The sequence below is a fragment of the Meriones unguiculatus genome, chromosome 9 (assembly GCF_030254825.1).
Source record: "Meriones unguiculatus strain TT.TT164.6M chromosome 9, Bangor_MerUng_6.1, whole genome shotgun sequence".
In the NCBI taxonomy this organism is placed as follows: domain Eukaryota; kingdom Metazoa; phylum Chordata; class Mammalia; order Rodentia; family Muridae; genus Meriones; species Meriones unguiculatus.
This window is the reverse complement of record NC_083357.1, coordinates 50,404,137-50,423,853: the sequence shown is the minus strand read 5'-3', so window position 1 is coordinate 50,423,853 and position 19,717 is coordinate 50,404,137. Positions and strand designations below refer to the sequence as shown.

The 19,717-nt window shown below is 36.8% G+C and overlaps 1 protein-coding gene across 1 annotated transcript in view; it reads left to right on the top strand.

Annotated features, from left to right (window-relative positions):
* The window catches only part of Rnf17 (ring finger protein 17), a 141,367-nt gene that overhangs the window by 51,672 nt on the left and 69,978 nt on the right, over nucleotides 1–19,717 (top strand). The window contains exons 8-18 of the mRNA XM_060391145.1: nucleotides 29–105; nucleotides 339–413; nucleotides 1,321–1,625; nucleotides 3,315–3,401; nucleotides 7,780–7,938; nucleotides 9,624–9,813; nucleotides 10,744–10,912; nucleotides 12,074–12,264; nucleotides 13,498–13,639; nucleotides 15,692–15,845; nucleotides 18,118–18,233. Coding sequence (XP_060247128.1) covers nucleotides 29–105; nucleotides 339–413; nucleotides 1,321–1,625; nucleotides 3,315–3,401; nucleotides 7,780–7,938; nucleotides 9,624–9,813; nucleotides 10,744–10,912; nucleotides 12,074–12,264; nucleotides 13,498–13,639; nucleotides 15,692–15,845; nucleotides 18,118–18,233 — 1,665 coding nt within the window. The remainder of the gene's footprint in view (nucleotides 1–28; nucleotides 106–338; nucleotides 414–1,320; nucleotides 1,626–3,314; nucleotides 3,402–7,779; nucleotides 7,939–9,623; nucleotides 9,814–10,743; nucleotides 10,913–12,073; nucleotides 12,265–13,497; nucleotides 13,640–15,691; nucleotides 15,846–18,117; nucleotides 18,234–19,717) is intronic.

The following is a 19,717-nucleotide window of genomic DNA, read 5'->3' as shown; positions in this document are numbered from 1 at the left end:
ATAAATTGTACTTCTCTGTTGGCTCCAGATTATCCGGACCTTGAAGTTAACATTTGAAAGTGAATTGTCACAAGTTAGTTCTGTAATTCCAAGGAGCCCCCCCAGGTGAGTAAATTATGATTCAGGAAATCATAACAAGAGTTTTTAAATAGCAATTGATCATAATTTTAAATTTTGGGTCCTACATGCTTCCTAAAGTAACAACCAAATTAAAGTAATTATAATTTTTAATAAATTAGGTTATTTTCATGTTTTTTTAAGTTAACTAATGTTAGCAACTATTGTACAGAGAAGAAATAAATTTATAAGAACATTTATTTATGTACTGAATTTTTTAGGTTGAATATAAACTGCAGTGAGATTATCTGCATGTTCAATAATATGGGAAAGATTGAATTTGAGGACTCAACAAAGTAAGTATTTTTAAGAATGGCAACATGCTGTTAGTATCTGATAGTACTTATGTCTACAAGACAAACGAACGTTATAAAAAAGCTGCATTTCTATTGTTAATTTCTGTTTGTAATACTTTTTAAAAGACATGGAAGAGATTATTACTAGTGATTTATGTGTTGACGTTCTTTAAAATTCATTCTATCAACAAGCATTGAACACTGATTTTTGTGCTAAACTCCAGCACTCTAGACGATTGTAAGATAGAGAAATTACAATATATAAAATAGAAATGGAAAAACATAAAAAGTATGATTTTTGTGATATACATGTAAACAGTAGAGGTGTTGCAAAGGAATGGAATGATCATTTCTTTCTGGGACAATAGAGAACTTGGAAAGGGGTTTTATTTTCACTTACCTGTAAAAAATGATTGACAAGTGGAAAGGAGAATAAATGGAAGGTAGGCATCTGAGCAGCATATAGGCGGTGAGCTAGTATGCCACATTAGAGTACCTGCTACCGTTCCATTCTGTATATCCCTGTGCGTATATGGATGCTACATCCTAAAGACTATGCTTCTGTGTGACAGCATTTAAATTTTAGTTTCTGCTTGTGTGCTGTTCAATGTGATATGTACTAGCCTGCTTTGAGCAGGTAGTTTCTTTGGAAGTTTGAAAAGACCAAGAGGGCTCTCTTGGACCAGTGACCATGTTCTAAAATTAGATTTGTAGCAAGATTATGCAACTCTTTAAGGTTACTAAAAGTCATTGAATTGTATGGTATGTTTAGGCATCAATGAAGCCATTTACAAATAATGTTAGGTATTTGATCTTTGATCTCTTGGTATGGGTCACACTATCAGTTCTATCAAGGGAGAACTTGAAAGTCGGTGTTAAAGTAGTTCTTCTGTGTACTTTTAAACAGATGTTACCTTCAAGAAAATGAAGTTGGACAGAATGTTCAAAAGGAATTTAATAATGAAAAGGAACATTGCTGTGATGTATACTCGTCACTAGACAAGAAAAGGGCAGATGTGGCTGTCCTGGCTGGTGAAGCACCTGTACCTCCTTTACAAGCAGAGGCTCCTGACAGTCGATTAGAAGGAATAAACAAGCAGCCACAGAAAGAGGTGGTTGTAGTGACATCTCCTAAGACTATTGCTGTACTGCCTCAGCTGGGATCTAGCCCTGATGTGATCATTGAAGAAATTATTGAGGAAAACCTGGAATGTGAGTAATAATAGAAAGAGAAAGATGTTATCTATAGTTGAAAAGAATTACTGTCTTTTTGTTCATGTTCTTAATAGAAACATACTGCTCTAATCTTACATCTCATTTCCTCATCTTGAGTTAGACCTGTTGTTTCTATGCTCCTACCTTCACCTATCCCAAAGTTGGGAAATTGGTTTTTAGCTTCTTATGTATTTATATTGGGTTTTTGGGTGGTTGGAGGGGCCTCATGCTGTAATGCAGTCTAGCCCAGAATTCACTATGTAGCCCAGGCTAGGCTCCTATTTAAAGCAATTCTGCCTCAATGACTTGAATGCTAGGGTTGCTAACATGAGCCACTATGTCTGGCTTGTTTTTAAAGTCCTATGTTGGCAAAGGCCTTTAATTCCAGCACTCCAAAAGCAGAGGCAGGCAGATCTCTGTAAATTTTAGGTTATCCTGATATACATGGTGAGAGTGAGACCAGGCTGGGCAGGGCTACATAGTAAAATACTGTCTCAATGATAATAATAATATACAGTGAGATACTCTTAGTAATAATAATAATAACAACAACAACAAAAACAGATTTGGGACATGAGTCAGCAATTAAAAGCCTTTCTAAACTTGCAGAGGACTAGAGGACCTGGGTTTGGTTCCTAGCACACACATGGTGGCTTACAACCATTTGTAACACCAGTTGCAGAGGATCCAACACCTTTTTCTGACATCAGCAGGCACCAGGCACCCACCCATGTAGTGTACACTAATACACATAAAAATAATTTTTTAAACAAAAAAACATGAAAATGAAAACTTCTGAGGTGCACCTTTAATATTTGGTGTATTTAGGGTGTTTGACATTTTCATATTATATATTTAACTGCGATATAAATGATGTAAATAAATGGAAGATGAAATTTGTGAGTGCAGTTTTATTACTCTGTTCTTAAAATAAGAACACGTCTTGAATCTTTGTTCTGGGGCTGAAGAGATGGCTCAGAGGTTAAGGGAACTGGCTATTCTCCCACAGGTCCTGAGTACAATTCCTAGCAACCACATGGTGGCTCACAACCATTTATCGTGAGATCTGGTGCCCTCTTCTGGCCTGGGGCACACATGCAAGCAGAATGCTGTATAAATAATAAATAAATAAACCTTTAAAAAAAAAACTTTGTTCTGAGATTTAGTCTGTATGGAGTTAAACTGTTGTAAATACCATTTTATAACAACTAAATATTACAACTGTTTACAGTGTTAGTGTTCTATCCATTCTTGTAGAAATGGAATGCTACTATATGTGATTTTACATTAACAATCTTCATTTTAACACCATTGTCTGTTTTACTGGTGGAGTTTTCAGAAAAGTCTTTTAATTAGAATTTATTTGAAATATTTTAATAGAATTTTAAACACATAGAAAGGAGAGAAACATAGTAAAAAAAGACATTTTCAAAGGGGATAGTAGTGCACACTCAAGAAAATGTAGGTTTCTTAACAGAGACCCAGAAGGAAAATTTAAATACAAAAGAGGACGCACCTTCCCTCTAAATTATCATCGTTGATGTTGAATGTCTTGAGACCAGCTGTCATGACTTTACTTGCCACTCTAGTATTTTACCAGTTCAATCACAGCTTTTTAGACACTAGTGTCTGGTCACTGTCAATGTTAACAGAATTCCTAAAGTTATCTTATTTATTTTGATAAAGCATGCTTCACAGATCCTATAGAAACTTCTGGATACCAAAATAAACCTCCTCAGAAAGAGCTATCTGCTGCTGTTGGATCAAAAGCAGGTATGCTAACAGCTGTCCACTCCATCCACGCTTGATGGAGTGGTGTTTGCTTGATGTGTGCTAACTCTTTTCTAATATGTAGGAGCACACAAAGAGCATTTTACCACCTCAAACTGTTCCCCTTTTAATATTAAAAGGTTTTGCTATATAAAAAAATTACTTTAAAGTTGATAATGTTTCTTACAGCTATAACCTATAGTTGCATAGTTATGTTGGTTCCTCAAAATTTAATGTCTGCTTAAATCTATGGTGCAAAGTAATAGATTTTCTCCTGACATTCTCATATATCTGTGTCGTTCAACTTTGTTCTCATTTGTTCCCCTCCTGTCTCTTGTTTGCCTCCTTCCTCTTTGCAGTTGTCCCTCTTCTGCTTTCATGTCACTTGTGTTCCATTACATTCTCTTTCCTTCCTTTGTTCCTTCTTTGAAATCTTACACCCCTCTTGTTTCTTGATCTGTACACACACACACACAAAGCTAGATTCTGCATATGAGAGAAAATACACAACATTTATCTTCCTGAATCTGCCTATTTCATTTCACATAATGATTTCCAATTCCATCCATTTTCCTGCAGTGTCATGACTTTCATTTTTTTAACAGCTGACTAAAATTCCATTGTATATATATTGCATTGAATTTGTATTAGTTACTTTTCCTGATACTGTGACAAAACGGCTGACAAAAGCAACTTAATGATTTACTTAGTCTTATCACAGTTACAGTATAGTCCATGATGATGTAGAAGGCATGACAGCAGAAATCTGAGGTGGCTGGTTGCATTGTCTGTGCAATCAGGAAGAAGAGATGATTACTGGTGCTCTGCTCACTTTCTCCTGTTTATTCAGTCCAGGACCCCAGTCCTGAGCTAATGCCACCCATATTCAGGGTTGGTCTTCCCTCCTCCAGTTAAACCTCTCTGGAATCACATTGAAAACATACTCAGAGGTTTGTCTTCTAAATCCTGTCAAGTTGATTCTCAAAATTAGCCATCATAGGCCCACCCCCTGTCAACTTGACAGCAAAATACTACCTTGGGCCTCTAAAATATTATGTTCATCTCACAATGTAATTGGCTCATCTATAAAAGTCCCCTTTGGTATTTGAACCAACACTGTTCAAAAGTTTATTTACTTTTGGGACTCAAGGGAGTATATTAATATTGTGAGACTGTAAAATGTTTTGCAAAGGTAAATACTTCCATTCTGCAAAGGTATATACTTCCAGTATACATGGTCACTGTGAAAGCATTCCTGTTCTAAAAGTAAAGAACATGAGCACAGTGTGGTGGTTAGCTTTGTTTTTGTTTCCGTCAGCCTCAAGCAAGGCTCATCTGGAAGAGAAACTCTGTTGTTTCCTCTATCAGATTGGCCTGTGGGAAGTCTGTGGGACGTTTTCTTGATTAATGATTCATGTGGGAGAGCTCAGCCTCTCTCCTTTCTCTCTGTCTCTCGCTCCCTCTCCCTCTCACCCTCTCCTTCCTTCACTCTCCCTCCCTCCCTCCCTCCTTCCCCTGCAGGCCAGAAGAGGGCAGCAGATCTCATTATAGACAGTTGGGAGCCACCATGTGTTTGCTGGGAGTTGAACTTGGGACCTCTAAGAGCAGCCAGTGCTCTTAGCCTCTGAGCACCTCTACAGCCCCATATTCTGTTTCTAACTGAAGGTGTTCATTAAGTCTGAATGTTCTCTGGTGGAGAATTTGGTCTTTTAAGCAGATTAGTGTGTTCCTTGCAAATATGCATACTTTGACTTTTTCCTTTATGTCTTTATTTTTTTCTCTTAGTGATGTAGGTGATGCTTTAAGAATTATACTTGTGAATGAGAGTACAAAATCGTGCTACTGATTTTAAAAGAAATTATTTTAGTTTTTTCTGTTTCATATAACATTGAATATATATGGCCTTCCTTTATTATGCTGAGATATGCTCCTCTTATTTCTAGCCTTTTGTGGGCTTTTATTTTGAAGGAATATTGGACTTTCTCAAAGACATTTCTTTTTTGTCTGTTGAGATGATCATGTGATTTCTGTTCTTAAGTCCATTTATATATTGTATTAAGTTTACCAAGAGGTATATGTTGACCCAACCTTAAATCCCTGGTGTGAGACTAGCTTGCTTATGGTATATGATCTTCTTTAATATACTGTTGAATTCAGTTTGCAAGAATTTTATTGACAAATTTTATTTTTTGTTTGTTTGTTTGCTGAGGGAAATTGGTATATACTTTTTTGCTGCTGTCTTTATCTGGTTTGGGGGGAATTGACTTCATAGGATGAGTTTGTTAAGGAATGATGGGGTGAGGTCTTTATGAAGGTCTGATAGAGTCTAACAGTAAATACATCCAGTCCTGAGCTTTTTTAAGGATACAGCTTATTACTATTTCAGTCTAAATGTTTCTTACACATCTGTTAGTTTATATTGTTTTTATTTAGTTTTGCTAGGTTCTATATGTCTAGGAATTTATCCATTTCTTCTAGGTTTTCCAGTTTTTTAGAATATAATTTTTAAAGTATTCTATACCAATCCTCTGGATTTCACTGGAATCTGTTATTACATTGTCTGGTCACTAAGAGCCACACAACATAGTCAAAGCTAGGTTGTTTGGAAATGTCCTCTGTCAAAGCTATTATTCCATAACTCTTCAATTTATCCTCAGGCAGATTTTCCTAGACAACAGCAGAAAGCAGCCACATTCTTCACCATAATATCACAAGAATGATGTCTAGAATGATGTTAATGGTGATAATATTCTTCTCCTCTAAAACCTCTTGAGCAGGTCCCCACAGTTCAAATCACCCTCATCACAACTGTCTTCCATGCTCCTACTAATGTGGCTCATCAAGGCCTGCTTAGAGGGTCCATTGGTTTTCTAACCCGAAGTCCCAAAGTGTTTCATATTTCTCCAAACAAAAGCATGGCAGGCCTATCATAGCAATACCTCACCCAGTTCTTGATGCCTAAGTATGCACAGAGTTAGGGTATCTATTGCTGTGAAGAGATACTATGATCAAGGAAAGTATTTAATTGGGACTGGTTCAGAGGTTTAGTCTATTATCATCATGATGGGAAGTATGGCAGCATAAAGGCAGACATGGTACTGGAGGGGTAGCTAAGATTTCTACATCCAGATCATCAGGCAGAGAATGAGACCCTGGACCTAGCTTGAGTATTTATTTTCCATGCCATTTAATAATTCTTGATGAATTGTTCTATTTACTGCTATGTAGTGGTTTTTATCTTTTAAGTACTTTTGTCTTGAATAGATATAACAATTTAATTTTTGCTCCTTTGACTCTTGGTTTCTGAATATCTTTGTCAGTGAGATGCTTTTCTTTGGAGATAACAGAATAGCCAGATCCAGTCAGCTAGTTTGTCTTTGAAATAGTGACTGATTACTTTTCTATTGCTGTTATAAGACACCATGGCCAATGCAACATAGAAGAGTTCATTTGGGGCTTGCAGTTTCAGAGGGTTAGGGTCCATCATGGCAGGAAGCATGGCATCAAGCAGGCATGACTCTGGAGCAGTAGCTGGTAATTTGAGATGTAACTAAGAGGTAGTGAGAGCACAGTAGAAATGGCATGGGCTTTTGAAACCCCAAAACCCACCCCTACTGACAAAGCCATACTTAAGGCATTCAAAGCCATACAATAAGGCTGTACTTCCTAATCCTTCCTGAACAGTTCCACCCGCTAGGGACCAAACATTCAAATACATAAGCATATGCGGCATTCTCATTCAAACCATCACAAGTCTATTTGCACTTAAGATTGTTTTTGAGGGAGTTGTGCTGCTATTCATGGTTGGGTTTGTTTTCTGGTTGGTTGTATTACTGTTTATGCTTTTCCTTTCTCTTATTAGTATTTAGGGCCTGCTGCTTTACTGTGTTGGACATGATGGATCCCTTCCCAGATTTCCTATGTTATAGCATCTACTGTGATGCTATAAACTTTAAAATCTCACATGAACTTGAGTTCCACCTATAGAAAATGTTTCTCAAGTAAGACAAAATATTTGCAGTTCTTGTTGCTAAAGAGTCATAGTGGAGGCATTGTAGTTCAGTTGTAGAGCATTTGCCTAAGGTACATGACAGCCAGGGTTTCATTCCTGGCAACACACACACACACACACACACACACACACACACATGATTCATTTGTTTTGTTGTTGGGCCTTTGGGGTTTAGCTCTTTCTTGAGGCCTAATTATTTTAGAAACTCATTGCTATAAGACATGTTTGTTTTTGTTTCTGTTTTGATGGTGATGTGGTGGTAGCTTTTTTTTTTATTTTTCTTTTTTGGAAATTACAGTTGCTCACCTTTTATGGTTCTTTCCTAGGTCATGTTTTAATAATGTGCTTTAAATATGGATTCTTGCCCAGGTTGTCCAGAGCTAGTTTTTGTAAGTCATGTAATACATCCTTGCCACTTCTATGTGCGGAAATATTCACAAATAAAAGATGCAACGATATTGGAGAAGAAAATGAAGCAAGTTTGCAGTAAGAGCTTGCACCTTGATCCTTCAGATGTTTTGGAGCTAGGTAAAGATTACTCCAGGTTTTACTATCAGGTTTCTTTAAATACTGTAATATTTGGCCAACCTATGTAGACTTGCTAAAAGATTTTTTTTTGTAATATTCATATAAGAGTTTTGGAATTATTTAACATAAATTATTTAAATAAGTTAGCTAAATATTTAAAAAAACAATGTTAATGCATGTTTGGAGTATAACAGCTCTATTATAAAGTGAAATTCTTTTTAAATTACAAAGCTCATAACAGGATGGGTTCTAGGTTATCACATTTCTCGTACCTCACTGTGGCTTGAGTTAGACTTACAACCTTTCTTTATTCTGTTGGAATAGGCAAGAAGTTAATCCTTTCCTGCCCATCATCTAGACCATAGCCAGTGTAATAAGATAAATTACAAGAGAGAAGAATAATAAATATATTAATGTACACAGGAGCTACAGAAAATAACCTTAAAGAAAAGGCTAGATGAAGCTCAACCATTTCTTAGAGAAGAGAAAACCAGGGTGGAAGAGAAGGAAGCCAGGGCCAGTAGTAAATTATTGCAGTGTGTCTATGCAATTAAAGCGCTTCAGGACTCCCTGAAAGCTGACCTCAGAACAGATGAGAAACCTATCTAAATTATGTGATGACTTTTTTAACGTCCTCTTTTTTTTCCGATGAGTAATTTTTTTTCTGGATTTCTGATAATTGTTAAGGAGTTTAAGACAATCCTTTTGAAAGTTCTTTTAAATAAAGGAACTTTGGGGAAGCAGACCTTGTTTTCGCATGAGAGAAAAATCAGGGAAGGTTAGAGAGGCCATAGTCCTGGCAGTTTTTTGTTTGTTTGTTTGTTTGTGGTTAGTATGTCAAAATGCCAGTTTGACATGCCATTTTTTGAGCCCCACACCTCAGTTTCCTGCATTGAAAGAATCAAATCCATGTCAGGTGTAGTGGTACATGCCTTTAATCCCAGAACTGGGGATGCATAGGCCGGCAGATCTCTGTGAGTGTTCAGAGATGGTCTACATAGTTCCAGGGTAGCTAGAGCTATAGAGTGAGACCCTGTCTCAAAAAACAAACAACAAAACAACTCCATAGGATTATGGTGGATATCAAGTAGATTCAAACACAGAAGGATGAGAACATTGACAGCCCATAGAATACATTCACATTCAGGCATCTTTCTTAATCTTTTATGCATTAATTTGAAGTAAGTCCTTAGTTTATCCTCCCCTTCTCTGAATCACACTGGGTGAATGAATGTTAATTACTTTTGGAATTTCACATACTCCTATTCATTATATCTTAATTCTAACTCAAATTTACTGAGAAGTAAGTGTATAGTGTAAATTAATATATGCATAGGTGTGTGTGTGTTAATAGTGAGCAAGTGATCTGTGAAAGGCCTTCCTTCAGCTTTTTGATGGCAAGACTCTTATTTGACTGTGATAATCTACTTCATGAAACATAGCTCCTCACTGAGTAACAAGTTGTACTTTCTGTGGTTTTAGCCCCTCGGTTAGCTTACAAGTTTCTGTAGTAGTGACTGCCACAGCATGTTGCCTTTTATTCTTAGAGCACTTGAAAGCACTGTCCAATAATAAATAGTGACTGTGATTTATTAGTTGGAAGCTAAGATACGTGTTTGTAAGCTAGAGCTTTACTTGCTGTCCTTACTCATAAATTCTAATGAATTGTCTCTCTCATTATATAGGTGGAAGAATATTTGTCAACAGTATTAAGAATAGAATGTGGTGTCGAGGAATTATCACTGAAATAATTTCAACAAAAACTAAAAATATCAGAAAACCATGTAATCCAACCAAATTCTCAGTCTGTGAAATTTCACTAATACAGATATTCATGGTAGATTTTGGAAATTCTGAAGTCATGATCATCACAGGGTATGAATGTTTGCGATTATTGTGTGTTCTTGGTCTGCTTCGAAACACTTATGGGAAAGAAAGATTAAAGAAAGCAAGGGAGTTACTAATAGCTGAAGAGTTGTCCTAGCTCACTTCCAAGGCCTCAGTTCTATTACATTGCTATATATTTGCCTTACTAAGTAATTACATGTTGTCCTTTATCAGTATTATTAGAAGAACTTGGAAAAGAGCTTTTTATGTACTCCAAATATACATCTTAGGTTGTTTCAGAGCAGGAGATAATGTAGATGATACTTTTAAATAAAGTTTTACTAGTTAGCTATAAGTGTGTGGGTAAATTTTTTAATCTTACTGTTATAAATTCATTAAAGGATGGTTAAATATCATGTTGTCCGACTCACCATATGTATTCAAACCTCTGTAGGTCTTAGAAAAACATATAGAAATTATTTTGTAGTGAGAACCACTATTGTCTATAGTGTGGTTACTTTATTTAATGGTCACAGCTTTATAAATATGAATACATTCATTACCTTCTTTAATTTTAAACTGAATGAGTTTGTGAAAGTTCAAATAAAGGTAGAGAAGATTTAATACTATGTAGTAACACTGCTTCATAATTTAATAGTTAATAATAAAGTTATTAGTACAAAGTATTAATTTAGAATACAAATTCTGTAAGATTTAACTTTAAGTAGTTATCCTTAGATAGATATAAAGAATTAAAGGAATTCAGAGATTGAGACATTATTTTTTTTTTATTTATCTTTCTTGAGATAGGGTCTTACTATGCAGCCCTGACTGGCCTGGAACTCGCTATATAGACCAAGTTGGCCTCAGCCCAACAAAAATCCATCCACCTTTGCCTCTGCCTCCTGTGTACTGAGATTAAAGGCATGATGGCCACACTCAGTGAAACATTATTCTCAAGATTACTCTTTTTCCTAGCATCGGTGACACCCGTGTGGGACCAGAGCATGTTGGTGAGCAGCATATTGCACTAAATGACTTCTGTCGGCTTCTGAGGAAGTCTGAACCATATAGTGAAGAACTCTTGAAAGACATCCCACATTTAGCACACCTGTGCTCCTTGAAAGACATCGTCCCATACAACTTAGTAAGTGAGATGTAAAGGGGTTCTCTCTGAAAGGCCGTTGGGGTTTTGGGTGTGTTGCCAGTGAGATTGCTGAGCTGGTCTGCGTATGAACTCTTAATGCTCATAAGAGGTGCCAAGCCTCAGCCTCAATAACTGAAAATATTTTAACGAAAATTTGAGTTCAAGAAAGTTCACATGAACATTTTAATTCAAGTAAAACACCAAATTTTATAATCAATTATGTAGTAAGAAATCAGTTAGAAAATAGGATGCTGTCTATTTCTGTACATTTCCCCCTATTTCTCTGTATTTTATTCATAGCTTATATAGCTTTCTATTTGAAATTGTTTGTGAAATTTTCCCCCCAGAAATCCTAGGAGACTAGAAGTACATATAAAAGTATATGTAAGGCAGTCGTTCCGTTAGGAGGTCTGTGAAGGCAGGTGTCTGTGCTTTTGTTCACTGTGTTCCCAACACTTGGCCGCTCCTCTTCTGATGAACGTGGCACTAGGTTAGGGCTAGGCAAGTACATTGCCAACTGCCAACTGGGCTACATCCCCAGCATTAGATTTTATTTATTTAGTGTTCATTATTTAATCTCTGTTATACTGTTACAGTACTATGGTCTTGAAGTATACATTCAAAATTGCCTTTTGACGTTTTGTAATTTAGGTGGAAAATTTATATGTAACATACTTTAAAGTCATAATTTTCATTAATATTCTTTTTAGATTTATTTATTTTATATATGGATATGAATGTTTTGCATACATGTATGTAAATATGTGCCTGGTGCATGTGAAGGTGCCAGAGTACCCTGGATCTAGAGTTACACATCGTTACAACCCAGCATGAGGGGGCTGGGAATCTTACCACTTAAAAGAGCAGCAAGTGCTCCGAACCACTCAGCCATTTCTCCAGTCAATTTTCATACTATTCTAAAGTGACTTATAAACTTACATGTCTCCGAAGGCTGTATCTATAAGATTGTAGTATGTCTACAATGTACATATAGATAGACTGTTCTTGGTTTACAGCCACAGCTGTTTTCTAAATGCATATGATTGATTCAGTGACTTTACTTAAAAGTTGCAGGCTGGCTGGTATAGCACTACATCTAACACTGTAATAATAGAGCTAATTGTAATTACTAACCACTTTGAAACTTTATTTTCCCCATAGAGTGAAGGCTGGGAAAAAGAGGCAAAAATGGAATTTTTGAAAATGGTAAATAAAAAGGCTGTCTTAATGAAAGTTTTTGGAGAAGAAGATGATGCCCTTATTGTAGATCTGCAAAAACCACCAACAAATAAAATCAGCAGTGATATGCCTGTGTCTCTCAGAGATGCATTGGTTTTTATGGAACTAGCAAGGTAAATAACTTGTGAAAACTTAAATATTCTTTCTTCAAGGTTGAAGTTGTATGGGCTGGAGAGGTGACTCAGCAGCCAGAAACTAGCTGCTCTTATAGAACACACAGGTTTGGTTTCCAGCACCCACTTGACAGCTTACAGCTGTCTGCAATCCCAGTTCCAGTGCTGCTTCTACCCTCTTAAGGCAACAGCACATCTGGCACGCATACACACATACAAGCAAAATACTTATAAATATAAAATAAATCTTCTTAAAAGATTAAAACTATAAATAGGAAAAGAAGAGTTTTAAAAATAATGGAGGTGGGCCTAGGGATGTAGCACATTTGTTAGAGGGCCTGCCTAGCATGCACAAAGCTCTGGCTTCAATCCCAGCACCATATGAACCATAATCTCAGTGCTGCTGTGGAGAGATGGGAGGCAGAGGCAAGGGAATCCCTGGAGGCTCGTGAGCCAGCCAGCCTGACATACACAGCAGAAGAACAAAGGTCTGTGTCAGACAAGGTAGAGAGCCAAGACCTGTATCTGACTTCCACTCCTGTGTCATAGACACCTTCATGTACACACACGCTCTCTCTCTCTCTCTCTCTCTCATATACTTTTGGTCTCTCAATAGAGTAAATTTTAAAAAATAAAAAATATGAATAGATACTAAACATTTGGAGCTCTGTTAGATTCATAAGAAGCTATTGGAGTTCCAAGATTGTAATGTAGCTGTTCCTGACTTACTTAAATTATTTAGCCTTTTGATTGAGTTCATGATCACTAATCTAGACTTAATGTCTGAATCTAACATAGATAGTTAGCATTTCATTTTTTGTTTGTTTTGCATAAACCAAAAATAAGGTGACTTAAGTAACTATGTAGACAGCAGCAGATGCTGGATCTTTGCCTAGAAAACTCCAGAAATGGCCCACATAGTTTCCTTTAGAAAAATAAAGATAAGAGTATTGCAAGTAGAAAGGGACACAGAGTCAGTTGGCTTCACCTGAGCACCACCACAGTCCACAGCAGTCAGTGAGATGCCTTTGACCTGTTACAGCCACAAATGCCAAGGTACAAATCTGAGGGTTTATTACTGAGTTCCTATTCATCCTGGCTAAGTGGAAACCATACCAAGATCTAAGTTAGAAGAGAGACATTGAAAATAGCATAATTTTGGTAAATAAATAGGTATTTGTACAAGCCCAAAACCTTTATAAGAATGGCTTTGCTTATTATGCTTTTAATTAGGTTTAAGTCACAATCACCAAGAAGTCACAGTGAAAAAAATGTAACTTTATGCTATCATCCACCCATTTTGCCTGAAGAGATGACGGAAGTTTCAGTCATGGTTTGCCATATAAATAGTCCTACTGATTTTTATCTTCAGTTGGTAAGTATATATATTTAAGATTTTTAAATAGAAATGTTTAACAGGAATAAAAAATTAATCACAACAAGTCATTTGTACATTTAAATTTCTTAGGAGCTGTAACTTTAAACAGAAAGTCCAGAAGATTTATGGCAAATTAAAAATCTCTTTCTTACAAGTTAGTCAAGCAATGGTATAAAAAGACAAGAATGGTGCTTATGTATGAATGTTTCTTACTTCCTTTTAGATAAGAGACTAGGAAAGCTGCTTCCAACCACAGATATGTAAGAACTGTTATTATTAACTTGAAAGTAGGTTAAAGGCTTCTCAGCTTGGGGTGTGTGATTGATAAATTGGTTTTGACATCAAATAAAACAGCAGGCTCATCATTGACCTCCATTCTTGTCTTTTTATACCATGGATAGGTAACCCCCTTGGAGTTGTTGGTTAGGACTATACCAAGACCCTGTCTCAAAATTAGGTTTGTGAATATACTCATTTTTAAATAAAATAGGTTTCTTTTATTAAACTAGGCTATGGTATGTTTCTAAAGTTCATATATTTCTCTCTCCCCTAATCAAGATGATTTGATTAGTTCCCCAAATGCCAACTGATCGGCCTGCTCTTTGATCACCTCCCCCTGAGGGGGGAGCAGCCTTACCAGGCCACAGAGGAAGACAGTGCAGTCACTCCTGATGAGACCTAACAGACTAGGATCAGATGGACTGGGCAAGGGGTATGGGTGGAGAAGAGGGAGGAAGGGTAGGATTGGGAGGGGACACTGGAGGGGGAAAGAGTTGGGATACAAAATTAATAAACTGTAATTAATAAAAATAAATAATTTTTTTAAAAAAAGAGGACTGACAAGATGTCGTTTTGGTAAAGAAGCTTGCTGCCAAGCCTAACAACCTGAGACTGATCCAGGAAGCCATATGGTTGAAGGAGACAATTGACTTCTGCAAGTTCTCCAGCCTCCACAGGAATGATGTGGCAGGTGCACCCACATATGCACATAGATAAATGCAAATAAATGTGATTTAAAAAAAAAAGTAATAGTTTAAGGATATAACCACAGAAATTCAAAAGGTGGAAAATTCTGCCTCAAAGAGGTTTCAGTGTTTTTCTAATGGTGCAAATGTGGAAGGCAGAGGACAACCGCCAGAATTGGTACTCTTCTCCCACCATGTGGGTTCCAGAAAACTCAGGTTGTCAGGCCTGGCAGTAAGTACCTTTGGCCACTGAGCCATCTTGCTGGCCCAGAAAAGGTTATTTTTAAGATTCATTTTTATTTTTTTGGGGGGTGTGCTTATAAGTGCAAGTGATGGGAGATGCCCCTACGGATCCTCTTGGATCCTCTTGGATTTGTGAGCTACTTGCCATGATTGCTGGAACAGAACTTGGGCCTTCTACAAGAGCAGCATGTATGCTTATCCGATGAGCCATCTCTCCAGCCACCACCCTGAGAAAGTTACTTTTGAAAGAGGGCTGTCCTAGCATATAGAATTAGCTTACAAATTCCAGAGATAATGGTCACATTCAGTGAGATGGAAAGATTGCCCAGTGATTGAGAGCACTGGATACTTTTCCAGCAAACCTGGGATCATTGTTCAGCACCCACATAGCTGCTCAAAACCACCTGTAAAGCCAATTTCAGAAGAATCTAATGCCCTCTTCTGGACCCCATGGGTATCAATCATGCACATGATGTATAGACATACATATAGGCAAAATACATACACATAAAAATGAAAATGTCTTTAAATTTTATGTACAGTATGACTTAGTTTTGCTAAAAAGAAAAGTTTAGAGTATATGTGTACAGACGTAGGCATAATCTAGATGAATATACAGTAAGTTACCTTGCTGAATGGAATTTTAGTTTTGTTATATCTATATATACTAATTTTATAGTGATTCTGAAATAGTCTCAAAATAAATTACATGACACCTGATTGATCTGTATCTAATGTCATTTTTTTAGTGTTTGAATTTCTAAGCAGTACATACAATAAAGTCAACGTTGGAGCTTCCATTTTTTATGAAACTATAGTGTCATATTCTTTTCTTCCTTAGATGGAGAACCTGGACTTTTTATCTCTTCTAAAGACAATTGAGGAATTCTATAAAGGTGAAGATGGGGAAAATCTGGAGATCCTTTGTCCTGTTCAGGATCAAGCTTGCGTAGCTAAATTTGAAGATGGAATTTGGTATCGTGCAAAAGTGATCGGTAGGAAAGTACATGTCGTTTTCATAGGAAAATACTGTATGTCAAAGCTAGTATCATCTGAACTGTTAGAAAGTAAATCACGGAGGTTGTGTTACCTGTTCTTACTGTATGCTCTGTCATATGTCTTTAAAGGGCAGTTAAAACAGTAGGAGGCCAGTCTCTGGCTGTTAGAGATTGATTTACTTAATTAGGAATTAATTAATTGAAAATCTGGCTAGAAAACCAGTAGATGGTACAAGAGAGCAAAAATCCATTCTTTGAAAGTTATCTGCCTCTTCCTTTATCTCTGTTACTTGCTGTTTTTTGTTTAAGATGCAAATCTTTTAGCATCCTTTCTGAATCACTGTATTCTTCTTTCCTAGGGAATTGCTTTATTATTTAATTTTTCCTGTCTTTCTGTACGTATTTTACATTTTCCTTAAGTAATTGAATTAATTTCACAAATAACAGAATTAGAGCCAGGCATGATGGGATTACAGCATTATACCTGTAATCCCAGCATTTAAGAGGCAGAAGCAGGAGAATCATTTTAAAGCCATCCTAAGCTACATAGCAAATTCAAGACTAGCCTGAACTATTTGAATGTATATCATTTCTCAGAAACAACAACAGAATTATTGCAAAATGAAATGATTAAAAAAATTAAAGGTAAAGCCAGGTGTGTGTCTTGCCTGTAGTCCCAACTGATGTGGAAGCTGAGGCAGAGGGCTGAAAGTCCAGGTCCTGAGCAACTGATCAAAAACTGTCTCAAAACAAAATGATAAAATAGTCTGTGGATGTAGCTGAACAACAGAGCACTGGCCTAGCATGCATCAGGCCTTTGCTTCAATTTCTAATATCACAAAAATAATAAGTATAAACAAATAGGGATTGAAGTAAAGATTTCTAAAAATGGAGGTACTGGCAACAGAGCATGTTTGGTTACTTTCCTACCTATGGCTATGAAGAACAATTATATATGAAGCCATTGGGTTTTGGAAGTTAGACATACCATAGGCAGTTTAGCCCAGTGTACTAAATTCTGGCTTCTGGTTTGGTTTGTTTTTACCTGAGAAAACTCATGTTGAGACTTGGTCCTCAATGCAGCAGTACTGGAAGGAAGAGCCTAGTGGGAGATTGTGGGATCATGAGAGCTTTTCTTGGAAGAGTAAAGTCTTGCTCTGAATCATCAAGAGAGTGGGTGATTTCAAAGCAAAGCTGCCTCTCACTGCTTCTTAAAATGTTTTCCCCACTAATCTAAGCACTAACTAGCTACAACTGAAATTTTCTGTTCTAATCTTATATGAAAACCATTTAACCTTCCAAATGAAGTTTTCTGTCCTCAGTTATCACGGATTTTAATTCAGTTAGTGGTTAGTGTCTTAAACTGTCTAACCCTTTTCCAGATACAGTTCTTTTGAATGTGTGTTGCTATAACCAAATATCACAGACTGCGTTGCTTATAAACAATAGAAATACTGCTCACACTTCTGGAGTCTGAGAAGTCTAAGGTCAAGGCATGGAATGGTGGGGGTCTGTAGGAGTGCTGCATATTTGCTGTTCTGGAACTTCATTTCGCCTGGCAGTTCACTTCACTGTTTCCCTGTATTAGATAGAGCCCCCTTTTTTCTGGCTCCTGTGTTTATCACTACCGTGTACTTCTTTGTTTGGGTGGTACATCATCCTACATTGCTTTCCTCGGAAAAATGAAAGAATAAATATTAGGTAAATGAGACTGCCCTGCCTACTTGCTCTCTTCTCAGATGTGATTGATAATTTGGGTAAAGAAAAATGCTGTTGATTAAATTTCATACTATAGGTTTTCTACAGTTTAAAACTATGTCTCAATCGAAGCCTTGAAGAAGAGTAAAAATAATGGTGCTGGAAGAATTGAGACTTCTAGCCCAGGATGCATAAAGGAAACTGGCAGATTTCCCCACATTTTTGCCTTACAGCTAATAACAGGCACCATCTCAGCCATCAGGTGATGGGACCAACCAGCACTGTGCCACCTGCTTCTACTTCCTCCAAACAGCCGATAATGCTGGTTTCTTCCTCTGTTGTAGTGATGTTACAGTATCAGTCTTTCCGTTTTGAAGTGATAGAGTTTCATAGTCCTGTATGTATGCTAAAGAAATATAAAGTCTCAACCATCCATTTGGGGTGATTTCATAAGTCAGTTTATCCTCATACAAGTTTCTGCATAAGTGAACTTCCCAAAGGTTTCTTTAAAGTATAGACCAGACTACCAGGCCTGTTAAGTTTGTGATTTCTATTTTCATAACTCTTAAAGGATTGCCTGGACATCGGGAAGTAGAAGTTAAATATGTGGACTTTGGTAATACTGCAAAAATAACACTTAAAGATATGCGGAAAATAAAGGATGAGTTTCTGGAACCCCCAGAGAAGGTAACTTACCTGTTAGGAACACTACAACTAGGTTATTAAGCCAATATGAAATAGGAGTTATTTTACATAGGAATGTCATGTCAGTGACTATTTTTGTTATAAACACTGTCTGATGCAAGAACTATAGATAAAGTTCTGCTTTGTAGAGAAAAATAACTTTAAGAAACACTGTGGAGCTAGAAGGTAGAGCACTTGCCTAGCATTTACAAGGCCCTCAGTTCAGTCCTAAGCTCTGCAGTAATAATAATAGATATATGTTTACAAGTAGGTATAAGCATTTAAATAGTGTTTTGTCATAAGTACTTAGTGGTGTGGCGCTTTTAATTCATTATGAGCTCCCGTGTCGTGTGCTAGAGTTTCAGTTTCATAGCACATTGAGTGATAAAGCTTATTGCAGAAGTAATTTCACTGTAAATAATCAGAAGTCTACAATAGAAAAAAGAAGTGCAAAAGAATATGTAAAATACTTAACCCTGGTAATCTAAAATGCTTAACTTTGGTAATCTCTGGGTAGTAGGATAAGAAGCAGACTACTTCTAAAATTATTCTCTTGTTATTTAAATTGTTATTAAGATGTCTTTTTAAAAATATATCACTTTTTCTCTTTAAAATATATTGTATCTTAAATTTTTATTTTGCATGTGTGTGTGCACATACACAGACATATCACAGCAGTCATGTTGCCCCTTGTGGAAATTGGTTCTCTCCTTCTGTTATGTGGGCCCTAGGGCATGGGACTCAGGTTTTCTAATGTAGAAGCATATACTTTTACCTGTGGAGCTATTTGGCTAACACAGGCTGGCTCTGTTTTGGTTTGGTTTTTGTTGTTGTTTTTCAGTTTTTTGGTTTTTGTGGGTTTTTTTTTTTTTTGAGAAGTAGGAAATATCATAAAAATAAACTAGAAAATGCAGATGAAAAAAAATATTCAGTGGGGTTGGAGAGATGGTGCCAAGGTTAAGAGCACTAGATCCTCTTCCAAGGACCCAGGTTTGATTCCCAGCACCTACATGGCAGCTCACAGCCATTTGTAATTCCAGTTACAGGACATATAATGTCCCCCATGGTCTCTGTAGGCACCAGGGGTATAGGAATGTATGTTATGCACAAGCACACAGAAAAAATATTTGCATGCATAAATAAATAAATATTTTACAATATATTCAACGTTTTAACCAGGCATGGTGGCATATACCTTTAATCCAGCATCCAGGAAGCAGAGGAAAACAGATCTCTGTGAATTCAAGACCCGCTTGGTTGACATACTAAGTTCCATTTTCAGTCAGAGTTACATGGTAGGACTGGGTCTCAAAACCCAAAACAAAAATAATCTTTTTTTTTTTTTTTTTTTTATGTATACAATGTTCTGTCTGCATGTAGACCTGATCGCCAGAAGAGGGCGCCAGATCTCATTATAAATGGTTGGGAGTCACCATGTGGTTGCAGGGAATTGAACTCATGACCTCTGGAAGAACAGCCCGTGCTCC